The sequence below is a fragment of the Notothenia coriiceps genome, unplaced genomic scaffold (assembly GCF_000735185.1).
Source record: "Notothenia coriiceps isolate Sejong01 unplaced genomic scaffold, NC01 NC01_scaffold00033462, whole genome shotgun sequence".
NCBI lineage: Eukaryota > Metazoa > Chordata > Actinopteri > Perciformes > Nototheniidae > Notothenia > Notothenia coriiceps.
The window spans coordinates 43944-70709 of NW_011366163.1; the positions used below are offsets into that span (position 1 = coordinate 43944).

Here is a 26766-nt window from a genome sequence, read left to right on the forward strand (position 1 = left end):
ACCCTGCATGCCTGGCCCAGCCACCACCACAGTTTATGGCTTTATTGTGTCCCCTTTTATGTCCCCCCCTGTTGGGGTGGGAGGACAACAATTTAGAAAATTCACTGTATATGTCCCTGTGAGTCGGACAGAGATTATGTGTGTGTGTGTGTGTGTGTGTGTGTGTGTGTACATATATCCCAATCAATTAGTCAGGGCGCAACCCCTAAAAATCAATGTGTCAGAACGAACGTCAAACCCCGTATGGAAGAGAAAAGGAGAAACTGGCCTGCATCTCTTCACCTCCAGCCACTGTGTGTGTGTGGTGTGTGTGTGGTGTGGTGTGTTGTGTGTGTGTGGTGTGTGTTGTTGTGTGTGTGGTGGCATATATTCCCTAATCAATTAGTCCAGTGTGCACCCCTAATAAAATCAATGTGTCCAGAACGAACGTCAAACCTCGTATGGAAGAGAAAGGAGAAGCTGGCCTGCATCTTCTTCACTGTCCTCCAGCCACTATTTTTTTTTTCAATGATCACACATGAAACAAGTTGAGTAACAACTCTGCTCTACCTTTCTTCATGTGTCCCTCCCTTTCTCATTTCCCTCCCTCCCTCTTTTCACTCTTTCCTTTCTTTTCCACATTACCAGGGGGTGGCGTGTGATTGACAGATGGGAACGAATAATAATTTTTTTTTCGTAACCTAAGGCCATCTCCTGTGATTGGCTTGCCAGCTGACATCTCCAAACCTCATTCCCCCCGCCTCTCCCCCCCTTTAATATTGGGCCTGTGGATGAGGCATCCTCAGGGAGAAAAAAGTAGAGAGAGAGAAAAAGATATCTACCTTAGGGAAGAACCTCAGAGAGAGGGAGGGAAGGAGAGGACGGGTAGGAGCGTGTGTGCATGTGTGTAAGAGACACTTATTCTCTTAACTACTAGGAGACAGACACACTTTCCTGGCCCGACTCAAAGAAGGGGGGAAAACAGGAGGAAGATTTCTTTTTTTCTCAATATCACTTAAATATTCCCATCATTCAACAATCAAGCTTCTCTTCCTGGAAACTCTTCTTCATTGCTTGCTGGAAGTTCTATGTATTGATCCCTCTCACACACTACAAGGCTTACCTCATGGATTTGTATCTGATTGGATATTTGATGTGTGTGTGGTTGTCCAGCTCACGGGTGCTTGGAGGCTATCCCATCTGGTGGTGAGTACAAATCCACAGTTTCAGCATCAGACCCTAGACGCATACAGAGAGAGAGTGTTTTTTGGGTCAAATGATTATTTCTGAGGGGGCAGAATGTGCACTTTTAGTGTGGAAAAATGTTCCGGCCCAGTCCAAAGAATCTTAACCTCAAATTCTAGTGCAACGGAAAAGGCTCTCCGTTCTTTTCCCCTCTATACTCAGGTCCATTTATCATTTTGGAGAATGTTTTGATGCAAAGGGAATGATTTTTTTAGTTTGTGAGCATTTAGATAATTTAAAAATATGGAGGGGTTTTTTTATTTAAGGAAAAATACTTTGGCGAAGAGGTTGCCATGTTGATATGAATTGTCAACAGCACTTTAAGGACTTATGAGGCTTTTCAGCCACAACAATAACTCATCAGATCATTCATTTGTACATAAATTGTAGATATCGCTCTCCGATGATGACAACGCTGTTGTTGCTCGTGAAAACTCAACAAAGCCTCAAAAGAGGCTCTTTTTTCTAAACCGTAATCAATTTATTTCTTGAAGTACAACCATATCAATTTAGGAGAGCCTCAGGGAGTAGAACAATCATGACTTATAAGATGAGCCTCATTTTGTTTTGTTAGCTATTGTGCGTCACTGTTCTACATTCAGGCCGGCGGCTCCCAAAAATTGCACTAATTTCAATCTGAATTATATTTGCCTTTTTTTGGTAGATTTATGTGTTGTACAAACATTTTTGCCAGTGTTAAACATGAAAATACAACAAATTTGCAATCTGCTATGAGGTATCGGCTGTAATTAAATTAAAACAGTTAAGCTTTACAGTTTGCTTTTCAATTGCACCACAATTCACCCCCTCCACCACGGATTTGCCAGGAGACAATATGTTTAGGTGCCGCAGGGTTTTATTCTTTGTTAAATTATCCCAGATCGCTTTTGGCACCAGTAACTGAAATGTAGAGGTTTATCTCATTACAAATTCAGCTACATGCAGCTGACCTCATAGCTCCTGGTCTTCTTTTGTAACATAAAGCTTGTATTTTGGAGATATTTGCGAGGGCGTATGACAAAGCTCTTTTGGCTCACAACACAATACTTGTCAGAGCCACTGCACTTTTAGTAGCCCAACAAGCATGTGGTCCCACCGTAGTGCTGTCCAAACCACGAGCATCTTCTGGTTTCATTTACAGAGCAGGCAGCTGCCAAGCACACAGGCCACAGGGCTGAAGTGTTAATGGCAGAGAGGACTTTACACCCACTGCTGGCTTCAGCAGGACCCATCAGACAACAGTGACAAAGAGCTTGGGATTCTCTCTCTGTGAATTACCTGCAGCTGTTCTGTTCAAGGAGCTTACATGACACTGGTGTAATGTTCAAACCTCAACAAAGCGCACCACCTTTGATTTGGGTAGATGATTTGAAGTGTAGGCCATGGAATGGGTTACTGTGAGGGTGGAGGGATGAAAAGCAGTAGCCGTAGCTCCAGGTGACTGGGCAGGTGCTGAGGAATTGATGTCAAACAGCGCTGTCAGTGGCGTCACCCTGCGGTGTCCGAAAAGAGACAAAATAACGTGTTGCGTCAAACAACAGGGTGCCGAGTTTCAGCCAGCCAAGGCCCGAGCAGGCCCCTCTCAGCTTCTGTCTCAGGGGCGAGGACTTGGCCATAAATTCTCCAGCCAAGGTGGGACGGGTTGGAGGGAAGAGCACTTTTGACTGCTTTATGCCTGGCAGCTTTGCTTAGACAAGATGGGGTGTTGAAAACAAAACAGAGCATAAATAACTCCGCTGATATGCACATATGCGTGGAGGAAAATGAAGTGTAGTAGAAAGACACAGAAAGCTAATGAGGTGGGTTTGGAAAAGGCGCGACTGAGCAGTAAATTGCCTCCTTGAAATGGAAGAATGTTGGGGAAACGGCAGCTTTAAACAACAAAGTTTGCGAGAATTTATGACATCTTAAAGATCCCTACGTAATCCACAGGTCTCTGTCCAATTATCTGACAACACCATACAGCCTGTTTGGTTAGGGAATGAAAAAGATATGTTTTTTGACGTATTGCTGTTATTCACCTTTTAACCTGCATTTAAAAATCAAAGAATATCTGAGAACTTGCTGAGGACTATGACATAAGCGTTGTTTATAAAAGTCTCGTCTAATATTGTATTAAGCCTTCGTGGCTTAACTGATAAACTATTTTCAGAGCAGCTTAAGCCACTCTGTCAGCCAGATGTGTGTTTGTGTTCTTTGCGTAAACAGCAGCGGTTTTAAGTGAATGATGACAGTCACTTTCAGCAAGGAATTACCTCAGCTCAATTTACTTCGATGCCAAACATCGAGCAACGGCAGAGATCATCGCTTTAACTCTGTCATATCACAGCCACTAAAAGGTTAAATCCAATAACTGTTATTCTCCTTACCCTCTGTTATCACAACTGTTAAATCAGAGACATAATACACTTGATGTACACTGTTCTGCAATTTAAAGTAGGGCCATCAATTTTCCTCACAAATATTTCAAATGCTAAACTTAAAATGTACATAAGTGCGGTTAATGGGAGGGATAAAGAAGACAAAGGCGGATAAAAAAAAATGGCGCAAGGGTTATTTGCTTTAAAATGTTTTAAACCATAAAGCTATTTTGTCTTCTTTTGAGATAATGTCAGCATACATTATCAGCTTTACTAGGCAAAGGATGCAGTCCTGATCAACCAAAGTTTCTTGGATTAGTGCACCAGACAGGGTTTGTTTTACTTCCACTCTCTGAGGAGAAACAAGATTGCCAGTCTGACAATCTGAGTAGGAAACACAAGAAATATGAGGAAGTCAAAACTGTTAGCAAGTAACTCGACATAATGGACAAAATCTAGTTTTACCATTTGCCAAATCTGAAGAAAAACTCTTTTACCAGTGTAAATACTATTGTACATTTTTTTTCTTTCAAGGATCAATTTCAACATCTTTTAATTAAAATTTGAAGCACGTATAAGCCTAAATACGGCTTCCTGACCAACATTGTGTTCGCCGTCTTGGAGTAGCCTTAATATTGTCATACCTCTGGGAAAATCTCACGCAAAGCTATCTAGATTTACCAAACTGCCAAGTCTATACACAGACCTATCCAGTTCAACCTGAGCGGCTTAAATGGGGCGCTAGAGTCCATCTCTGGGTCTCAGGAATGTCATTATCTGACTGTGACACCCCCCGCCTCCAATCTTCAATCCAATCTTCAACCCCAAAAACCCCTCCCATTGGAAAAGGGATCACTTAAATGATTCTTACTGCGGGAAAATCCTCTGTCTGCCGCCTTGTGTGAAAAGATCAAGGATGTTCGGGTATTATTCTCAGCATTGCGGTGGAAGGTAGAGAAAGGAGCAGGAAAGTCCAGAAGAATGTCATTCATAAGAAACTTTGGGGTTCCATTATGAATGGCTGAGGGCCGCCATAGGGTCAGGGTCAAAGGCAATTTTGGGCTAAAGCCAAAGAAAAACGTCTCCGCAGAAAGAGACATCCACAGGGATACAGGAGATAAGGAAGCAATTCCTCAAAAACATTTATGACTTAGACATTTGTTGAAAGAATAAAATAAGTCAAATTATTTACGTAGGTAAAGTAGTGCTACTGTGAAAGTAATCACAAGTCCCGCATTCGAAACCTTTCGGAAGTGAAGTACACATTGTGCAGTAAAATGTTCCCTACCTTCTTTGAGAGTTATACTATTATTAATATTGCTAAATAAATGCGTATTCTCTCATTAGATTCTTATTTGATTGACAACTCCCAAAGATCAACTTTTTAAAATGTTTCTTTCAACAAAAGAAGCTAGATCTAGATGGGCAACAATCCTACACACCAAATCAAAGTTGTGGGAAGCGATATTGTTTGATTGGTCGACAAATTAAACAAAACACCAGTTCTACAGTGTTTATTTTCTTTTTTTCTAAGATTGGCACTGAGCCTCAGTCTAACAATGTTATTGGTCACATTAAGCATTTACTTTGTATAACTTGAATTTGTTAGTTATAAACTAACATAAAGTCAACTAGAATTGAGAGTTTGTGCAAGTTCAGCATGAATAAATGTTACCTTTGTCTTAATGCACTAAAACCTGCACCAGTCTTTAACTGTACAGTCAGTGAGAGTTACCTTCATGTTCTCAACAAACATGTTTCGTGACAAAAAAACTAACAAAACTGTCGTCACTGAACAAGCATGTGGGATGACATTACAGTCAAACCCAAGCTAGGCAAGAGGTTCAAAGGAGAGTGGTATTTCAAAGCAGCGAAGGTGAGTTCTAATCTTCACACACTATCAAAGGACACCCAATGGGCTCTTGTGGGAAATGGCAAAGTCCCCCAGTGCACAGCTATTAGCTGCACTAAAACACAGGCCAGGGCAGTTCCTCAAAGGGAAAACGGCAACGGCCAGAGGCAAAGAGATCATTAGGGGACACACACGTGTGGAGGCACACACACACAATATTTAAAGTCTTCATTACCTGACTGATCTCACCTGTATGGCTTGTTTCAGAGGTTAATTATTAGCAGAAAGCAATGTCTCTAACACACAGGGTCACTAACAGAGATGGGTTGCTCACACCTGTACAGCCTATGTTCAGTGGAAGCCCTCAGGCCACTGACCAGGTCAACCAAACAACAAATCAGAGTGCAGTGAGGAAAGGAAGACAGGGCCAGCATTCAAAGTCGCTCAATTACATGGAATAAGGTTTAAATAGTCAGAAAATATAACTATATTTTTACAAATAGAATATGAAAAAAAAAGCCTGGATCTCAAAATCATAATTATTTTCTTAGAACAAGCAACCTTGCTTTTCTTTTAATTTAAATCAGGCAGAATCAGATCACTGATTACGAGACAACGTTTGCTTATCTGCTTAGCCTTGCAGCAAGCTTTGCGGAAACTGGAAAGTTTGGTACAGTTCAGACTGCTTCGAAAATGTTTTGATGCACAACACCCAGCCCTGCAGAGGGATTCAGAGCAATAAAAGGGAGAGGCAAAAGCATGCATAACATGTCATTCATTCTTTGAAATGCTGCCTGTTAGAGAAATATCTGCAGACTGGCAAGCTCATTTCACCGGGTTCGACCCCATCGATATGGAATCACTCCACAGCTTTTTTTTATGTTTCCAAATTACCTAAGCGTGCGAAAGTCAAGAGCAATTAGCAATTAAGTACTATCAAACACACAATGTGGTGTTTGAAATTGCGACAAAGAAACTCCAGACATACAAAGGAAGATTCCAGACAATCCACCACGAGTTATGATTTGCCTAGAATGCATTACTGCTGACAATTCAAGCAGCAGTGCCAACAAGCGGGCCCTAATGAGCAGTGGCAGGGAACAATGCACTGTTTGAATGTGTGGTTCATTCACACAGTCCCTCAAGACTCTCATTCAAACCAGCTCCATCCTTTCAAGACAACAGATCAGACTCTGTAGAGTCCACCTACAGACACAGAGCTTACAGTCTGACGCTCATTTGTCGGTGCCTTGTTCTCCGCAGAGCTACTGCTGCTCTCATTCACTTTCTGACAGGCAGGTTCACAAGTTTACACCCTGTTAAGCTTCCTTCTTCACGTCTCCATTTGTGACTGCAGGGCTTCCTTGTCCCAACTCCACACTCTTTGCAACAGTCTGCAGAGAGGGGAAAGAAGGGGAGGTAACAGAGGTAAAAAACAAAGAACAGGTTGGAACATTTTTCAGGGGTCCTGTCATTTTTTATCTGATCAGCCAGGAGCTGTTGGACTACAAATCAAAAGTGTGCAGAAAAAAGAGAGACGACAACAAAACACAGACAGGAGCTTTGCATTCCATCCTCCACCAGGAAAAGTCCCATCCTCGGGCAAAGCCGGCAAGTTTCCTTGGCCCACTTACTCTCTTCCGAGTGTCTTTATGTCTCTGCGGACGCTGTTGTGGGATTTATAAATAAAGTTGGGATGGCAATGTTCTCAATGTACGCTTCTGACTGCTCTCTTTTAGTAACACGATGTCCTCGGGGCGAATCTGACAAGTTGAGCTGCAGCGTCAACATATAGAGGTAAATTAGAGGTAGATTAGAGTTTAATATATACATATATTTAACATATTCTGCAGAGGCCTTTTCAGGAGCCTGGCTCTCACAGAGAAAGTCACAGCACACACTCAGGAGAACTCAGCGCTTAAGGCACAAACCAAGCATAAGCTGACATTATTAATTTATCTTTAATGAAATAAGTTACCTTGTTCAGACATGGCTGAAAACGACTGGCACCCATCATCCACAATAGCAAATACATTGGAATGTTATAGCACTTATCAAATAGGATCAAATATGTTACTCAAGACTAGGGCTGTTTTAAATCATCATCACAATATTAACTTTCCCAATAACCCGCATGGAAATATCGCACACGTTTTTAAAAGAGAACTAAACTGCACTATGTAACTGTAAACACTTTTCTTTTATTAGTGTGTTTTGTGTTTAGTTCGATGTTCACTTTGTTTATTAAATAATATTGGATACAACTTTTTTTTCTTCAAGCAATATACAGTACTTAAAGCAGCGGAAAGACAGAACTATCACTTTCATATATGTTTGTTTATCACAATTAATATTGTTATTGCAATTATTTTGCAATTTTACATTAACAGATATGTTTCTCATAACATGCAGCCCTACCAAAGAATGAATTATTTCAAATCCCTTGTTAAATCTACTTATCTGTATTCTTTAAAGTAATACTTTTTATATAATGCTCTTTGCTACTAAAATAAAAGTTAAATAACATAGAAACCCTAATTCCACATCACCTAAAAACACATCCCAGTGTCCTAGCTTGTGATGAAACATAATGGATTATATCATTATTGGCAGTTTTCAGCATGTCTTGCAACAAGCAACAACCTGGTGCAAAATTAACACAATTACAATGGTTGCCCAGAATGAGCAATACTAATAAGGCGTCCCACCTCTTGCCATCATCTCAGTGATAACCTTGTTGGAAGTGGGAATGTACAAGTACCGACAGAACCAGGTAGCTCTTTCTGCCTTCATACATGCATGCAGGTTTCCATAGATTTTTGAACAGTGCCTAAGGAATAATGCATGCAGGGATTGATTGTGACAGGCTCTCTAATCCCTCGCCTTTCCTCCCTGCTTCACTCTCATACTTCGGTTGCCACTTTAACACTCCAATTTGTACTACAAACCACTAAAAAACTCAGTAAGAACAACCTGAAGGTAAAGCATATTTCAATGTATGCCTTTCTGACCAGTATACAAGGTTAGTAATTACATTAATTTCCATTAATTAATTAATGGAAACAAATGTCACTATTCTTAACTAGTATATTTTCCAATGTATGTTTCCTTCAATCACTACACAACTATTTTCTAGAAGGAAATGTAGTACGTTTTACTTCATTATAACAATTTCACAGCTAAAGGCATAGTTATTATCGCAAGCTCAGATTTGACTGCATGTGATTTGCTTAGAAAAAGCGAATTAAAAAAATTAAACAACAGCAGAAGACTTTTTGCCTCCATGAGTTCTATATTAGCGAAGTATCTGAATGGAAATGTTTCTATGTTGTGATTTTGCTGATGTACTTTAGCAAAGTAGCTGGAAGCCCGATACAAAATATTATTTAGCGTATTTCACGTCACTTGTCATTAATTAAGGACCGGGTGGGTGCGCGAGGCATTAAGGAGTAGGCTACTATGTGTAGTTACATGTGCTATAATATTCAGGATACAAAATTAAAACGCAAAATGTTTCAAAAGACATATTAGCAATGTTTGAGGAAATCGCCATGCATCAAAAAACTACATTTGATATCAAAAATATAACGCTACATTTGAAGAAGGGCTATTGTTAAAGAGCAACTTCCAGGTTAAAGACACCTGTGAATAAATGTGTAGGAAAATGATGAATACACTAGATTTTCAAAAAAAGATACAGAAATATACACTACAGTGACATCTGGCGTCGTTTTTGTAAGAAATGTTCACTTCCGCATAAAAAAACCTCGGGACGTGACCTCCCGCGTGTGACGTAAAATGGTGGAAACAAGGGGGAGAGCGGCCGTTGTAACGTATTAATAAACATGGATCCCAATGCTAGTTTCGACCATAGACTGTATATATAAAGGTTTCGACACAGAATAAGTTGAACATGAATATTCGAATGCATATGACGGACCACAACCTTATAATTATGAGCCTGCTAGGCGTCCAAGAGACCAGGAGCAGCCAAGGATTAGAAGAAATAACGGCCATCGGAGCGAAATTGAGCTGTGGTGTGAGGAGAACCAGTGGAGAACTGGGCAGCTATCTTGGTGAGTGACCGGCGTTAGCTACAGAATGTTAGCTAACGTCACATCACAACATTGTGAAGTTAGCTATCATATATCAGGCTATAACTAAAGTAGCATTGATAATATAGTAACGTTACTGGCAGGACTGTTGATACTGATCCATAACAGAAACTAATGCGCAAGTATCAGCCGTATCTCGCGTTACCTAATGCAACTCCACACTACGGTGCTGTGTACCGGAGGAGAGACGCGAGATACGGCTGATACTTGACGATCTGGCGGAGAAAGGTTGTGGAGCCTCCGTTGATATGCCGTTGTAAATGGCTTGATGGAAAGCAGGTGTGTAGTCGGGGAGGGTGCACAGCTGATTGCAGCAGGTGAGTGGAGGTTGAGCCGGGAGCCAGGAGTGACGGCCACCACGCACACACAAAAAACACAGACAGGGGGAAACAAACAAACACAAAGGAGACGGCTGGAGCAGTACAGCCACCACTTGCGTTACCTAATGCAACTCCACACTACGGTGCTGTGTACCGGAGGGGAGACGCGAGATACGGCTGATACTTGACGATCTGGCGGAGAAAGGTTGTGGAGCCTCCGTTGATATGTCATTGTAAATGGCTTGATGGAAAGCAGGTGTGTAGTCGGGGAGGGTGCACAGCTGATTGCAGCAGGTGAGTGGAGGTTGAGCCGGGAGCCAGGAGTGACAGCCACCACGCACACACAAACAACACAGACAGGGGGAAACAAACAAACACAAAGGAGACGGCTGGAGCAGTACAGCCACCACAGCGTTACCTAATGCAACTCCACACTATGTCTTACGGTGCCGTGTACCGGAGGGGAGAGAGAGAGAGAGCAGCGAGCAGCGAAGGGGGGGGGAGAGAGAGAAGTAATACGGTTTCCTGATAAAGCTGTGGAGAGTATGTGCTGCAGGGAGGTGGATGCACAACGCACCCAGGAACGAACGCTAGCTCCGGTCCTTTTTACTGTGGACTCGATGTCCTGACAGGCTGGTATTTGTGCAACCTGCACAAACACAATACTGCATCATGATTACAAATGGTGAAATACAATGTAAAACTACCGAAAAATACCAGCTCACTAAAACACAACCGCTCAACTCAACGCAACTACTAACTATACCCGCGGTCAGAGAGCGGAGATGTGTCCCCTGTGTGATGTAATATGACGCGTTTGACGTATGACCTTTAAAAAAGCAGAGCTCAAAATTGCTCCTTTCCCTCTGAATTCCTGCCCTTATGTCTCGTAAAACATATCAAATCCTAAATTCACTTTTTTTTTTAAATTGTAATTTATAAGCAAGTTTCAGCATAAATTTAGAAAAAAAAAAACCCTGCAAGATGCTCACTAGCGCTAGTTCCGTTTTCATCTGAAGGTTAACGTAAACACATACCTACATTATAATTTGAAAGTTACTTTAAACAAGTCAGCAGGTTGTTCAAGAACACTTACCTCTATTTTGAAGACATGTCCAGATTCCTGAGAGTCTTATGATGTTTTCCAAAAAGTTAACTGTTAGGAAAGAGAAGATGAAGAAGCAAAGTAGTCTAAATTCTGACGAAAGATGGCAGCCGGAAGTGACATATGAACAAATGATTTGGTAGTTAAATGTAGGCCTACCATGACCATTTGTTACATTGTCAACACATTGTCAATGTTTGACTTAAATACAAAAAAAGCAACATTTAATTAATATTAAAATAAAAATGCAATCATAGAAAAAAATCAATCACATTCTAGATATTTGTGCCTAATAATTTAAATAGTTTAATAATTCCATATTGAAAATGTAAACGTTATATGAGGCACATACTGAGGCTAAGCAAAACTTTAATGAAAATTAAATGCATGAAATGATTCCTTAAAGTAATGTAATCAGATGTACAATGTTCATTTGAGTGCATGCTTATGTGTGGAGGTCACAAGCCATTGCAAGGTTGTTTTCGTGCAATTTAAAGCAGTTTTTCAGTATTAAACATGTTTCACAACAAGGTAAGGACCAGGAACCAAAATAGTGTGTAGAGGACCAAGATCAGGTTGGCCCAAAAAGATATGTTAATATAGATTTTCCTCACTTTAAGATAAGCAGCATCTCTGACACGTCAAGTTTTAACGACTGTAAAATCTGAATATGAGGATGCACTTGGTTAATATAACTAATGATTAATGAGGAAAAGCCATAGATCAGCACCCCTGTCTTTAAATACATGTATAGAGGCCCTGGTCATGAACTTCAAACTGTTTCTGTATATCATCAAGCTTAAGGCAGTGAGGTCAGATGTCATGTTCTGCTCAACAGGTTCAGAGGGTCACCTGGTAGTATTTGTGCCTCTGGACATATGAGGCTGTCACACAAAGAAAGCTCATCTGTGCACAGACATGTCCTACACAGTGACCCCTGTAATGCAGACCTCCTACAATAGCAGCTGAAACATATAATACATTGCTTCTCAAAGACAAAATAAAACTATAAGATGCTGCCACTTCACTTTTCCATCCTAGCAGCAGAGTGCATACTGTATTGCATTGGGAGGGGTTGAGCCAAAAGTTTTTGTTTACAGTGCTTCTTGATTGCGTGAATTTCCACTCTTCAGCAAGGTGTGTGGTGGAATCCCTTTGTTTCCTCTGCTTCATTTTTGTGGTTTCCAGCAGCCCGTCATACTTTCACATCAGCCCAGTTCAGATACTGAGAAAACCCCCGACCAAGCCGTAAACCCCCCCAGGCCAGTAGAGGCCCCATACGGACCTGCCTGGGCATGCACCTGCCAAGCCCTGCCGCTCGCTGCTACTCTGCTGCTTGTCTCGTCCCCTGCAGCAGATTCCCCCGGCATTCTGCCTCTGTGGAGGTCTCTGCGTCTGCTGCTCCCTCACTCGGTTGAGACACGTTGCTCATGGCTTCCGAGAAGTGAGGCAGAGCAGGCAGGATCAGCATGTGGTCTGCATGCATGCATCTTATGTGTGTGTGTCCGTTTGCACGATACGCCTCATAACCCCTAAGGGTTAAGACTCTCATTAGCACCTAGCCAAAAAATATATCCCTTTCATCTCATCTATCCATACAGTATGGATCAAGTGAGGCACATCATTTGCAAACAAAGACAAATAGCCTGACAGACCGTAGTCTAAACATGCTATGTCCACCACAAAGTCCCATGCGGTTATATAATTGATTCCATCAGAAATCCCAAGCTCATTTGCTAAGCCTGCATGTCAGAGTGGTGGGCAAGAGGTTTAGCTGTCCTGTATTAAACTCGAAATAGCAGAGGTTGGCACAGAGGTCTCAATAAAGAGAGTTTGAGTTTTCTTACTGATGTTGTCGGGGAGCATGTCACCCCAGGGTTCAAATTCAAGCTCCGTGCAGGGCAGCACTCACTCTGGTCCACCCTTTGACTAAGAGATTAATGGGCAGTAACCGAGCTAGCAGACAGTGTAATTAAGGCCCTTAGTCACTCAGTCACCAGACAGAGTGAAGTCAGCAACACTTGAACTCAGTGATGTTGGAGGGATTGGGACTGGCAGATGAGCTAATGTGGCTAACTTCGCTTGGGTAAACTTGAGACAAGAACATGAATGAGAATGATGAGCACTCTTACATTTCAGCATGGGAACATGAAATTGGGCAAAACAGCATTTTTAGGTTTGAATTATTAAGTTGGATATAAAAGAGAAGACACTTATTTTTTCCCTGTGCATAGCAGTGTTTGAAAGTTAAATAGTTTGACGTAATTTTACTTTTTGAGGAACTGCGATAGGACAGGATTTCATATTTAGAATTGTTTGTTGTCAGTGTCAATCAGGAAGCTGCTGCTAAATACACATGTGGCTAATAGCTGATTATCTAATTTTAATATATTATATTGCACCAGCTGTAAAAGCAAAACAACTTGATACCTGGGAGCCTTTTGCAACAATGCACTCCTGAGATCAAAAACATTGTTTGCGAGGTTTTGTGGGGGCAGGGTTTTGGTGGTAGCCATATGTAGAAAGCAAAAGCGCACATGAGCTGTGAACCTATCTAAGGGGGGATTTTTTCCCCAGTGACTTCAATGGTTTGACTTTTGTGTTTGGGTGGGGCACTGCGCTGCACTCATCTGTCACAGTCAGTGGCTGCTGTGATTGGGTTGCGCCCTGCGGGGGTCCTGAGGTCATCCTGAGTGGCGGTCTGATCTGATCAGCGTCAATTGTTCCCCCATGATCCTCTCATGGCCTCCAGCGTCACGTTGTTCGCCCAGACTCAGCCAAGTGCTGGAGAAACTGCTCGACACTGGTGAAGGTCTTTTCTTATAAATGTTGGCAACAGCTCTTCAAATCCCTAACCCTGTAAACACCAAAATCACACACATTTATTGTCAAGCCAAAGGAGATTTTTCTTGCATTCATTACCCCAGAAATGACAATTTATATATCAATTTGTGTTACCCTTACATTCTTGAAGAAAACCTTTTATGGCAAGCCTTCAAGGTAGACAAGGAATCACAAAACGGAGAAAAGTGTTGAGGATTTGTAGTAAGTAGGGGCTGCGTTTAACAACAGGAAAAACACAACGACATAAGCAGTCTCACGCTTTCACAGGCGCAATTCTCATTCATGCGAGTCTGGTAGATTACAGTGATTTAAAATTCATGTGTTTTGGAAGTAGTGAGCATATGACGATGAATTAGACTTTGATTATACTGCACTACTTGCGCGAGGGTTTGTGAATGAATGTTTTTGCTTTTGTGACAATGGTTGTCACCATTTTCATGCATTTCTCACCCTTTGAAATTATTTGATCAAGAGGCATGCAAAATAAGTTTTCTTCTCAAATTCAAGAAAACGGGGGTGGAGTAATTGATAGGCAAATCAAAATCTTTAAAAAGGCAGACCTGTATATGGTTCTTCAGGTGATAAACTGTATGCCTGGATATACATCAACAAGACATTTGTGTCTGACATCCAACAGTAGATGCATGACTCTCTGGAAGACACGGCAGTTTTGTTTTAGCTTGTCATAACAAAAAGCATGTTAAAACATGGGCATGGCAAACATATTTTCAGTCTCTCTGTCTATTATTCCAAGAGAAATAGAAAGCAATTAAAATTAATTACCAGAGTGAAACTATAATTGTTTCTGGCATCACAAGCTGATCTTGGCCGCCTTGTTGTGGTGCTGAGGCACATCTGCATGAGCCTACTGGTGAGGCACACATGTTCAGATATGCTGTTTTTGTCCAACAGCAAGCCAAGCTGTAATCGCTGTCATTGTTATCAAATCAGATACCAAGGAAAGCCACAAATTAAAATGGAACTGTAGAGGCAGGTGTTTTCATATATTTGATATGTATCAGGGAGTTTTCCCCAACCTTAGCAGACAGGTTCTTGTGTGTTATCTGTTAGATCAGCAGATCTGTGTATGCTAACAAGTGGGAACACTTTGAAAAGTCAGTGCTAATAGCTTGTATCCTTGCCCTGAAGTGGGCCTATTAGCCCCCCTCTCCTGCTGGAGAGAAAAAGACAAAATAAACAAGAGCTCTTAGTATGAACTACATTAAACAGGTAAGTAATATAAATCACAGTACTGTCACGGAGCTAGGCTTACAGTTAAACCTCAGATTAATGAAAAAAGACGAAGAGCCTCCAATGGCAGGTAACAATCCTTTCTATTGTGGGGCTGAACTCAAGTAAGGCACAGACTTGAACTGTGACGCAGACAGTCTTACTTGCTACATCCTACGAAATAGGTTCGTAAGACAAAACAAAGCCAAAATGATCAAATTGTAAATGTTGTCTCAACACAAGCAGCAATACAATAATTTGCCGTAAAACAAATAACATTAAGGTGATTAATTGATTCAGCACTATGCTGTTGAAATAAATAGAGAATGATGAAATCTGTGCCGTCCTCCCTCTTCAACCTAAACAAAATCCTCAAAAATTGGCAAAATGTTGATATAAATCAAGAACTATCTGAACAAAGAATGTACATCCCTTGGCATACAGAAAGTTTGTCTTACCTTATTTTTGATTACTAATTTGACAGACATCCCAATGTCAGATTTCACCTCCTGATAGTTGTTGATTCAAATTATTTCAGCCAATAAAAAAAAAGTATTGTGGTACAATATGTACTCTAAAAATTTTAAAAGTTACAATTGTATGTCATCTGAATTGAGCCGGTTTTATGTTTGGCAGTGATTGCTGTGACACACCTCCCTTGACCATGATGCAGTTCTTTCTATATCTTGTCCGCTATTGTGCTTAAAGGCTTGATATGTAATTTTCAACCACTAACGGTAGTCTCAATCTTTTGATTGACAGAAGTCAAAGTTTGGTGGCATTACAAAGTAGCATGGGAGTTTGTCATTGCAGTCAACTTATCTCGGTTTGTTTCAGAAGTTTCCAACATTCAGGATATAACAAGAGCCAAATTATGTGCAGAAGTCTCCTCCTAATCCAAAACAAAAAGGACATGGTGTTGAATACCTGTAAAATGTTAAAGTCAAAATTAGTGTTCACCCAGTAAACACAGGATGCATATGACTCAAGCTAAATGCTAACATTTACCAGACATCCAATGACATATATGTCATGGATGTCCAAAGTTGTCCAATGTCAACAGTATTACAGGCTACCAAATGATTTCCAATACATTCTAAAATAGCTGGAAAAAACGTTGGATAATGCAAGTACACTACTCAAAATACATAAACAAAATATAACCGGCCAAGTTGTTTTCAGAAATATAAATGGGGAAATTTTGCATATCATATCTTTAACCAGAATGCAGAGATGTGTTTATCTCCCGCAGTTCTCTGTTAATCCTCTCTGTGTTTCGCAGGTCCCTGGCCCTTGGGCAGCAGTACTCGTCTCTGGGCTCCCAACCCATCCTGTGTGGCTCCATCCCCGGCCTGGTGCCCAAGCAGCTGCGTTTCTGTCGCAACTACATAGAGATCATGCCCAGCGTCGCAGAAGGCGTCAAGCTGGGGATCCAGGAGTGCCAGCACCAGTTTAGGGGCCGGCGATGGAACTGTACCACCATCAAGGACAACCTGGCCATCTTCGGCCCTGTGCTAGATAAAGGTACATTATCTAGAGGCACTTAGACTTAGAAAAAAGGCATGCATTTTGTAACAATGTAAATATGTACAGTTGCAAGAAAAAGTATGTGAACTCTTTGGAATTACCTGGATTTCTGCATAAGTTGGTCATAAAATGGAGGAAGCCACTGCTGTCCAGAAAAAACATTGCTGCACGTTTGAAGTTTGCAAAAGAGCACCTGGATGTTCCACAGCACTACTGGCAAAATATTCTGTGGACAGATGAAACCAAAGTTGAGTTGTTTGGAAGGAACACACAACGCTATGTGTGGAGAAAAAAAGGCACAGCACACCAACATCAAAACCTCATCCCAACTGTGAAGTATGGTGGAGGGAGCATCATGGTTTGGGGCTGCTTTGCTGCCTCAGGGCCTGGACAGATTGCCATCATCGACGGAAAAATGAATTCTCAAGTTTATCAAGACATTTTGCTGGAGAACTTAAGGCCATCTGTCCACCAATTGAAGCTCAACAGAAGATGGGTGATGCAACAGGACAACGACCCAAAGCACAGAAGTAAATCAACAACAGAATGGCTTCAACAGAAGAAAATAGGCCTTCTGGAGTGGCCCAGTCAGAGTCCTGACCTCAACCCAATTGAGATGCTGTGGCATGACCTCAAGAGAGCGATTCACACCAGACATCCCAAGAATATTGCTGAACTGAAACACTTTTGTAAAGAGGAATGGTCCAAAATTCCTCCTGACCGTTGTGCAGGTCTGATATGCAACTATAGGAAACGTTTGGTTGAGGTTATTGCTGCCAAAGGAGGGTCAACCAGTTATTAAATCCAAGGGTTCACATACTTTTTCCACCCTGCACTGTGAATGTTTACATGGTGTGTTCAATAAAAACATAAAAACATATAATTGTTTGTGTGGTTTTAGCTTAAGCAGACTGTGTTTGTCTATTGTTGTGACTTAGATGAAGATCAGAACACATTTTATGACCAATTTATGCAGAAATCCAGGTAGTTCCAAAGGTTTCACATACTTTTTCTTGCAACTGTATAAGGAGCTGAAAAGAAATATTGATTTAAATGATCTGTGCCAAACATCTCGCTACTGTTAAAACTATGACAGAGGCTATTGCAAGCTAATAAACCCTTAGGCTTCTGATTGGTGGGCTTTACTGACAAACTATGGCAATTACAATAATATACACCTTTCCCGGCAGCAGTGAGAAATGAGCGCAGGTCCAAGCACTTACACATTATTCAACTTCCATCCATCTTTACCTTCAGTATCACATTTGTCTTCAGACCTATATTTCGGATTTCCCAACCGTGTTTACACTCTCAGGCATGAAAGAGGGTCAGCTCGGTAACTCCATCAACAAAGCCTGACAAGTAGGGCTGATATACTGGAGACAACCATCAGGCGCTTCACACGCAGAATACTAATTGTAAGATGTATCCACACTAACTGTGTTCTTTAAACAATCCTGCTAAACCTAGGACAATAGGCACAGGTGTCCTGCTTAAGGCCCTGCAGCCCCTAATTATAAAGGTAGGAGTTTGTGTGTCGTGATTGGAAATGAATTACCCTGTGTGTCAGAGGGGAAGGAATCTGGGCAGAAATGGGCAGTGTGAGCAGTCCAAGCTCCTCAGTCAAATAAAAGGGAGAGGGGAGACCAAATGAGATTACAGGCAATAGAAAAGGGCCGGGGGGCTCCGCAAAACCCCTACTGTGCATGAAGACCAGTGCGCGCCTCACACAGTCCAGCTCCCACGGACACCCCTTTCACACGCCCTTTTGACTCTGTCATGAAAACAGGCTGAAAGGGGATCTCTCCCAACCTAGCCCGGCTGAACACTTCAGGGATAGGGAAGTGAAGAAAGAAAGGAAGGAAGGAAGGAAGGAGGAAAGGTAGCGTCTCACTTTGGGAAATGATAAATGGAAGAGAAGCAAGAGCTACCAACCACCAGCCCCAGCCACCTCGGGCTGCGTGTTGGCCATGGTGGTGCAGTTGGTGGATGCCATGGGGGAAATGGGGGGTTGAGCTCCTGTGGTGGGTGGTGGTGGTGTATGGGATTTCAGCTCAGGGTGTTGGCGGAGGGGTGGCTGGAGAGAGAGGGGGGTTAGGGAGTTTAGGGAATGCCAGCTCCGGGCAGAGCGAGGCTGTGGGGGCGCGAGTCGCTGGGCCCTTTGTGTGGGTAATACAGTGTGACACAAGGGAAACAAAGGCGGATTGATGGACCCAGCAGGTAGCAGAAGCAGCGCTAGCCATGGCTAACAGCCAGAGCTCCAGGGGCCCAGGGCTCACAGGCCCCTGTTGTGGATGGCCTAGAGCGGCTTGCCAGGGCGAGCAGGGATGCCCAACCAGAGGACAGAGTGGCATCCAGTCATGCAAGGATCATAGGGATATTGATCAAAACAGTATCCAAAACCAACTTAACAACAATGTTTTGCTACTTATCATTAATTGCCTCAAAATTGAAGCTCAAGTCCCATAAACGTACATGTCTTGTACGTTTTTTCATGTATAACATTGTATTAAGTATTCACGACTGGTATCTTTGTTTTGACCAGCCAACAAACTACAGATGCCAATAAGCCAAAAGCTATGATCTGTTATACCACATGGTGACATTCATGCATGATTAAGGTGTGAATTTTTGGATGAATGATGAGATAAAGATGCAAGAGTAAAGTCACTGTTTCATTGTTAGATTTAATAAGGGAATTCTAAAAAAGCACATTATTAACATGTTGGTTGAGTATGTATTTGAATAAAGCTGATTTACAGAATTTCGTAAAGACCCTAAAAGATGATAATCTTACCATCTGTAATCTCAATTATTAGCATCAGAAATACGGATATATTGAAAACAGAAACATAACAGCACAGATATTGTCCCTTGGGGAATCATAACAAGCTAACATGTTTTTGTTTTTGAAACTATGCTTGCAGATATCTTCAGGGTGGGAAAATATGACTTGCCTCCAGCCAAACATTAGTAAACTGTCTGTGGCTTGTAAAGTAGTCTGAACGGTTCTCGAAATCCTCATTGGCAGTGAAACTGGTCAGGAATGTTTGGCTTTAGAAGCCACTGTGGTCTACAAACGACTGGTTTAATTTTCTGGTCGTGTCCGTACAAATTTCAAAAAACTAAATTGTGTGTATCACAAACTCAGGCCACTCAATGCTCTTGAGAAGTAAAACCACTGCTTAAGGACACCTTCCCTTACGTGTGTGTGTGTGTGTGTGTGTGTGTGTGTGTGTGTGTGTGTGTGTGTGTGTGTGTGTGTGTGTGTGTGTGTGTTGCACAGCTAGTGGAGTGTAATGGGTGAGCCACGGTAAGTGTGCTATGATTGTGAAACAATGGTGTCTGGTTACATAATAAGCTGTTTCCTTCAAAGGAGGCGTAACTCCATCCTTCAGTGTGTAAAAAAGAAACAGGCCGACACACTGCTAGGTTTCACCAGAAGGCCTTGGGCCCTGAACAGGGACGTGTAGGAGGAGGAGGGGGTGGGGGGGTGACAACATTCCTGAAACACTATCCAGATGCAAAACAGCACACCTCAGGGATGACAGGAGGTCACTGAGATCCCACTGAGCGTTAGGCCCTCCTGACACAACCACAATGGGCTGATGTCACTGCAGGGACTCTGTTTTTTTTTTTGCTCCTTCATATCCTTCCTCAGCGCTGATGGTGATTATATGGTAAACACTCTGAACCATGTTTACATATTTTTAAAAAAAAGAAGAGGGTTCTCATTTTTTTCTCCATATAAGGCTTCTTGTTTTTCACAGTCGTACATAAATGTGCCTTCTCAAAAGATGAAATGCTGTGTTAAAAGGTTGTTGCCTGGGGGTATCCCTTTCAATACTTCTGTCTGGATGTTGGCAGCAGTAAAGATTGCCGGGTCCGTGTTAAACACAAGATTGACACACTCTCTATATCTGTCTCCTCTCTGTCTGTCTTCACCCGTCTCTCTCAGCAACCAGAGAGTCAGCGTTTGTCCACGCCATAGCTTCAGCAGGTGTGGCGTTCGCGGTGACACGCTCCTGCGCCGAGGGCACCTCCACCATGTGCGGCTGTGACTCCCACCACAAGGGACCCCCCGGGGAGGGCTGGAAGTGGGGCGGCTGCAGTGAGGATGCAGAGTTTGGGGTGCTGGTGTCCAGGGAGTTTGCAGACGCAAGAGAGAATCGCCCAGACGCTCGCTCGGCGATGAACCGCCACAACAACGAGGCAGGACGCTCGGTAAATACATGTAGACACATATGAGGAATGTGCCAATGTCTGTTAGGTTTCTGTATTCCATATGAACATATTGTCAAAAGTATGTACCCATCTGAACATCACACTCCTATTTGGTAGTTCCAAATTCATAGGCAAACATCTTCTGCTATATCAGCCTTCAATTGTCTGGGAAAGCTTACCACAAGATTTCGGGAAGGTATTATTGAATGGATTTAACCACAAGATATACTACACTGACAACAGCTGATCAGGTCTGGCTCACTGTGAGAATTCCAGGTCATCTTGAAGGTGTTGGAAAGGGTTGAGGTCAGGGCTCAGGTCAGACTAGTCAAGTTCTTTCACACCAAACTGGGAAAACCATTTCCTTATGGAGCTGGGAGTTTTCATGTTGAAACAGGCAAGGGACAAACACAAACCTTTGGAAGCTCTATGCTGCAGCATTAACATTTCCAGCCCATTCTTCAGTCTGATACCAATTCACAAAGCAGCATTTTGCATATGTATGAATTGCATCAAGCATTCAACTAACTAATGTAAGCATCTGTTTTATTTGTAATAAGTTTGGATTGAGAACTGATCAAAATGTCCTTTCACTTAAACTAATAAGCCAAGCTTAATCAGAGGTGGTCAGTCCACATACTTACTTTTGTCCAGACACAAAAGCAATTACCACAAGGATTAATTGATTGGAAAGCACTGGTTCAATAACTGTACAACTGACTCAATAGAGAAGAAGGTTGCATTGTTGAGCACATTTTTTGATAGTACTTTAAGTCACTGTAATACATCACATTAACTGGAAGGTCACTGGGAGAGCGTAGACCTACGCCAAAGCCAAATGCCCCAGTGAAATTTTTTTTTTTCGTATCCACACTAATTCTGATCTTCTCCAAATGTTATGGGGTTCTTCCTTTGTCCATGGTTATCCTTTCCAGTTTATCCTTGATCCTTCTGAAAGACATCCAAACCGAACCGAAAACATAACCTTGTTGGCAAACCTCAGCACACTTTGTACAACTGATTTTAGCAAAAGTGGAAAACAGACACGGAGATGCAGTCAACAATGGACAACGGTCTGACTGTGCTGCTAAAGGAGAGAATTTACCCCGACAAAATTACAGTGTGGGATTACTAATTGTTCGTGTGACTGACAGGGATTTGGTATTTGACTTGTCTGCATATTTCTGAATTTCCACCTAAAAATGAGCACTTGACTTTGAATGACTGGTTAATTACTCATCTAAGCAGCACCCTCCCTCCTCACCTTTCCTGCCTTGCATCCCAATGAGAAAATTCCCTGACAGTCAAATAACCCGAGTGGGTTGAGGGGAAAAGAGAGGAAATCAGCCCAGACTTAAAACATCACTGGCTGCTGTCACCGCTAAGAAAAAAAAATAGGCTCCCCGGCTGCTCGCTGAGGGGCAAATGGAGGGACCACACGGCAACAAGAGGGCCCTTTGATGTGAGCACACAGGAGCAGGGAGACCACAGGAGCTAGCTGAACAGCAGCAATGTCAGGAGTCTCCTCTCCACCTGGCCCTCTCACGCTCCATTATTTAGCCTCAAGGGCCTTTGGGACTTGATGTTGGCATGACAAGCTCACAGGATGATGTCACTACAAGCCCCCCCTCCCCTTCCTCAGCCCCAATCTCCCTTACTTTAGCCAGAGGTGCCACAGCCACCTGCCTTCCGCCCCAGCTGGGGGAATTCGGCAGCTAAATAAAGCTGTTGAATTAAAGCACAAAAAGAAAAAAAATCAAAACACAAAGGTAAAATAAGCCCTGCAGCGAAACACTCATGATGTGAGCCAGTGACTTCAGAGAGAATTAGCGGCAGCAGAAGAGCCTCTGTACTTCACAGCTGCATGACACTTAAATAAATTGCAGCCATTGACATTGTTTTTCTTGGCCTGCTCTTCAGTGGTCTGCATTACCTAATTACCTGCACATTTCTGACCATAAAAATTCCAACAGATCTTGCTTGATGTTGACCGACTTACCTGCCCCACAAGCATTGAGTCACCTATCAAATTAAGACCACTACATTTTTGGTTAATTACACTTTAAAGGAATACTCCACCATAAACAAATCTAGCTTTTCAGTATCAAATTCTCACTGCCTGTAGGCCTTGGTCCCAGAGGATAGTGGGCGTAGTCAGCTTGAATTCACAGCAGCTTAAGGGGATTCCAGTGGTAACAGACGCAGCAAACAAATGTCAAAACCTCCATAGACACTTCTCACCACCTCACTCCAGAAGCTCTGCCAAGAGAGGTGTATTCAGGGATTTCTTGGCTAAGGCAGAAGTGGTTTATGCATTTAAGAAGTTATATTCTATATATTTGTGTCATGACTCTGGACTCTTCCCTTGTAACTATACAGTAAATCCAAGCTGATGGAGCAAGCTTCAGATCCACCTTTAAAGCCTGCAGGCATTGACTCTTTAGATATATTTTTAGTTGAGAAGTGCTTAAAGGGATCATGAGGAAATGCGTTATGAAGGCTTACAAGTTGGATGCTTGCCAGGATGATATCAATGCCATATTGGCCTTATCACTATGATCCCATTTTTTTGGGTTTGGCTGTTCACATTATTCGTTAAACGGTGGCCAATTGAAGGTTCCAGTGTGAACTTGATAGTCCTGAACTGACCCATGTGCGGAAAAGATGTAAAATGCTGTCGTACAGGAGTACACATGAAGGCCAATGAAGTCAATGTATACATCATTTTCCTACACATTTATTCACAGGTGTCTTTAACCTGGAAGTTGCTCTTTAAGCATTCATTTTTAAGTTGGTGTGCACCGGGATGATAATACTAAAACGTACAGTTTAACCATTATTATACTTAAAAGCTTTATCACATCACAGTCCGTCAACTGTTTACTTTCTTTCACAGGCGTCTTCCATGCTTGTATTCTCCTGCTAGCTAACAAAGGTAGCATAAAGGTCATCTTGGTGAATTTGTAGGCCTAATTTGTTTAAACCAGGAGAGCAGATATAAGCTTTAAATATTCCTACAAGGTGAAAATAAAAGTGTCTTGTGTGTTTCTCAGACCATCCTGGACCACATGCACCTGCGCTGTAAGTGTCACGGCCTGTCGGGGAGCTGCGAGGTGAAGACCTGCTGGTGGGCGCAGCCAGACTTCCGCATGCTGGGCGACTACCTGAAGGACAAGTACGACAGCGCCTCGGAGATGGTGGTGGAGAAGCACCGCGAGTCCAGAGGCTGGGTAGAGACGCTGCGGGTCAAGTACAACTTCTTCAAGCACCCCACCGAGCGCGACCTGGTCTACTACGAGGGCTCACCAAACTTCTGCGAGCCCAACCAGGAGACCGGCTCCTTTGGGACGCGCGACCGGGCCTGCAACGTGTCGTCGCACGGCATCGAGGGCTGTGACCTGCTGTGCTGCGGCCGCGGACACAACACCCGGACTGAGAAACGCAAAGAGAAGTGCCACTGCATCTTCCACTGGTGCTGCTACGTCAGCTGTCAGGAGTGCGTGCGCGTCTACGACGTTCACACCTGCAAGTGAGAGGCCGGTGCTTTCAGAAAAAACTGGACTACGAGTGCTGCCCATCCACACTTCAACTCTTTCACTTCCTGCACGACTTTCCCCGCATCCCCAAACACAGACTCTGCATCTCAAGCAAACACATATTCATCAGCACACACACTCAGGCCCTAATGGGTTATGGCACATCAGCTATGGATACTTCCATACCTTTATTTTTTGTAAAAACCCTTCCTTGAATCCAAACCACTACATTACCATAAATTCTGAGGGAGAAAGCGTCCTGTGTTGACCCGGCTGATCTCTAATCTGAGGTCAAGGAGTTGTGTCACTTCTTCCTTTCCCTGCAGCATCGGCCCCCACCTTCCCCCTCGTCTTTATTTATTTCCCCCCTCCATGCCTACATAATGTCCGTGGCATGTACAGTAACACTTATTACCTGGGAGAATAATGCAGTAAAAAACTATCTTTGCTTTTGAAACAAAGCAATTTCTAACTAACACCTCACTTCCCCGGCCATCCTGGCTGGTTTACCTTTTAGTTTTTTAGACTAAACCAACCTCTACACCGTCACTCCGCAGTAAGTGAAACTGAAAAGCCCCAGGAAAGCATCACTTTGTAACTACTGAACTGAACAGGTGCTGGAAGTGCCCCCGTCCTGTCTTTTGTAAACTACTGAGCTGATGAAATCCTCAGTGTTGCTTCTCTCCCCGCTGACTGACTCGGCTGCACCAGTCAACCTGGAAGATATATGCTACAGTCGGATTTTATAGCCCTGCATTTCTGAAATATTACCATTGGGCTGGGACTGGAGGTATGCAGCATGTGTGTGAACAAGCATGCTCATTCCACCAACTAACAACCCTACACATTTATATGTATGCACTATTCAGCTACTCCAGGTGGGAAAAATGTGAGCATTGTTTATGCGAGCAAATTCTCAGTCGTTACAAGTTGTTGTGAATTATGACTTTCTTCCTCCATACTGTAAATTGCTCATAATTTCCACACATGTGATGCAACGCAGTCATACATCATTATTATATGGAATGAAAACTACCAGGGTTCAAATGATATGTCCAAGTAGAAGATCATTTGTTTCATTTATAAATGTATGCATCAAGTGTGGTTCCAGTTTCAGCATGCTTTTTATTATTAATTCTGGTCTTCTGAGCAAAGTGTTATTGGGAGATCTTATTAATTCAACTCTTCTTGCATTCACCAAGTCCATCTTAGAGACTTTTGTACGACTCAAATCTTTCACTGTAAAAATGGAGAAGGGGGACATGTGACGACATGTGGAGCCGAGAGTGGGTTCTGATTGGCTTTTACACCCGGCCTTCCTTCTCTGAGTATTCTTTACTATTGTCAGAAGACCCCAAAAACACACCTGCCTCAAAGATTTGGAAATGGAGATATTGTACGAAAATACTATTATTTAATCTAACACTGCTTATTGAGAGGCATCGGCCTAGTTGAGTTATTATTTTATCTTTTTGAGGTGACCAGGAGTGATTTTTTGGTCGACAGTTCACCTCAAAATCAGAAATACATATTTTACACTCGTACCAGTGGTACTTTTAATCAACATAGATTGTTTTGGTTCGGTAGTAAGTGTTGGAGATATTGGCCACAGAGATGTTTATCTTCTTTAAAATATAATTCAACAAGATGGCACTCGTACAGTGCTCAAAGCTCCAGAGGGACTATTTCTACCGAACTACTACTGGTTGCACACGTCATTTTGTGTGGTTATGTGGTTCTTTAGAAAAATCATTGCTGAGTTTTTTTAGATGCCACCTAGTTGTAGAGAAGGTGGTCAATACTTCCATTTCAGTACTAACACCAAAACAATGTAGAGGGAGAAATTGTATTTTTGGTTTTGGGGTGAACATTCCCTAAAGCAAAAGAGCATTGGGAAACTTCATGAGAAGATGATTTATGTCTGCAAGATGTGGATGTGTGTGTGAATGACAGCTGCCTGTGACAGTGGTGAATGGAAAAAATACGGATGGTTGGACGGATGGATGGCAGGATTCACACTGTGAGAAGTTTCCACACAACATGTTCTGACAGTCCCACCTGCTTCCTATTAATTATATTCAACAAACATACCCAGTAGTGTGTAGGCTGTACTCTTTGCGACATAGCTTAGCATTTGTGTCATGTTCTACACAGCCCTGCCTACCTGGGCCTACCTTCCTATGTTCAGTACACCCCCCCCCACCCTTCCCCCGCTATATCCAAAGTTTTGTACAAATGTTTTAAAGTGAATAATTCCCTTTTTATTTTATAATCGTAAATGTTATGTTTTTATAAATATTATTTATTATACAATGTATATATCTGTATGACTGAACTAAGATTATATATTTGAACAACAAATCTGTGTCATGTTATTTTTCATTGTGTTATAACTTCCTTTTAAACAGCCAGCTTGGGCAGCAAGTCAT

At 42.3% G+C, this 26766-nt stretch overlaps 1 protein-coding gene across 1 annotated transcript; it reads left to right on the plus strand.

Moving 5' to 3' along the window:
* Window positions 1-685: 685 nt before the first annotated feature.
* Window positions 686-26653, plus strand: wnt3 (wingless-type MMTV integration site family, member 3). The gene is made up of 4 exons (XM_010789929.1): window positions 686-1185; window positions 16333-16574; window positions 20536-20801; window positions 23855-26653. Exons 1-4 carry the CDS (start codon window positions 1106-1108, stop codon window positions 24332-24334), a joined length of 1068 nt encoding a protein of 355 aa, XP_010788231.1. The 5' UTR covers window positions 686-1105; the 3' UTR covers window positions 24335-26653.
* The last annotated feature ends 113 nt before the right edge of the window (window positions 26654-26766 follow it).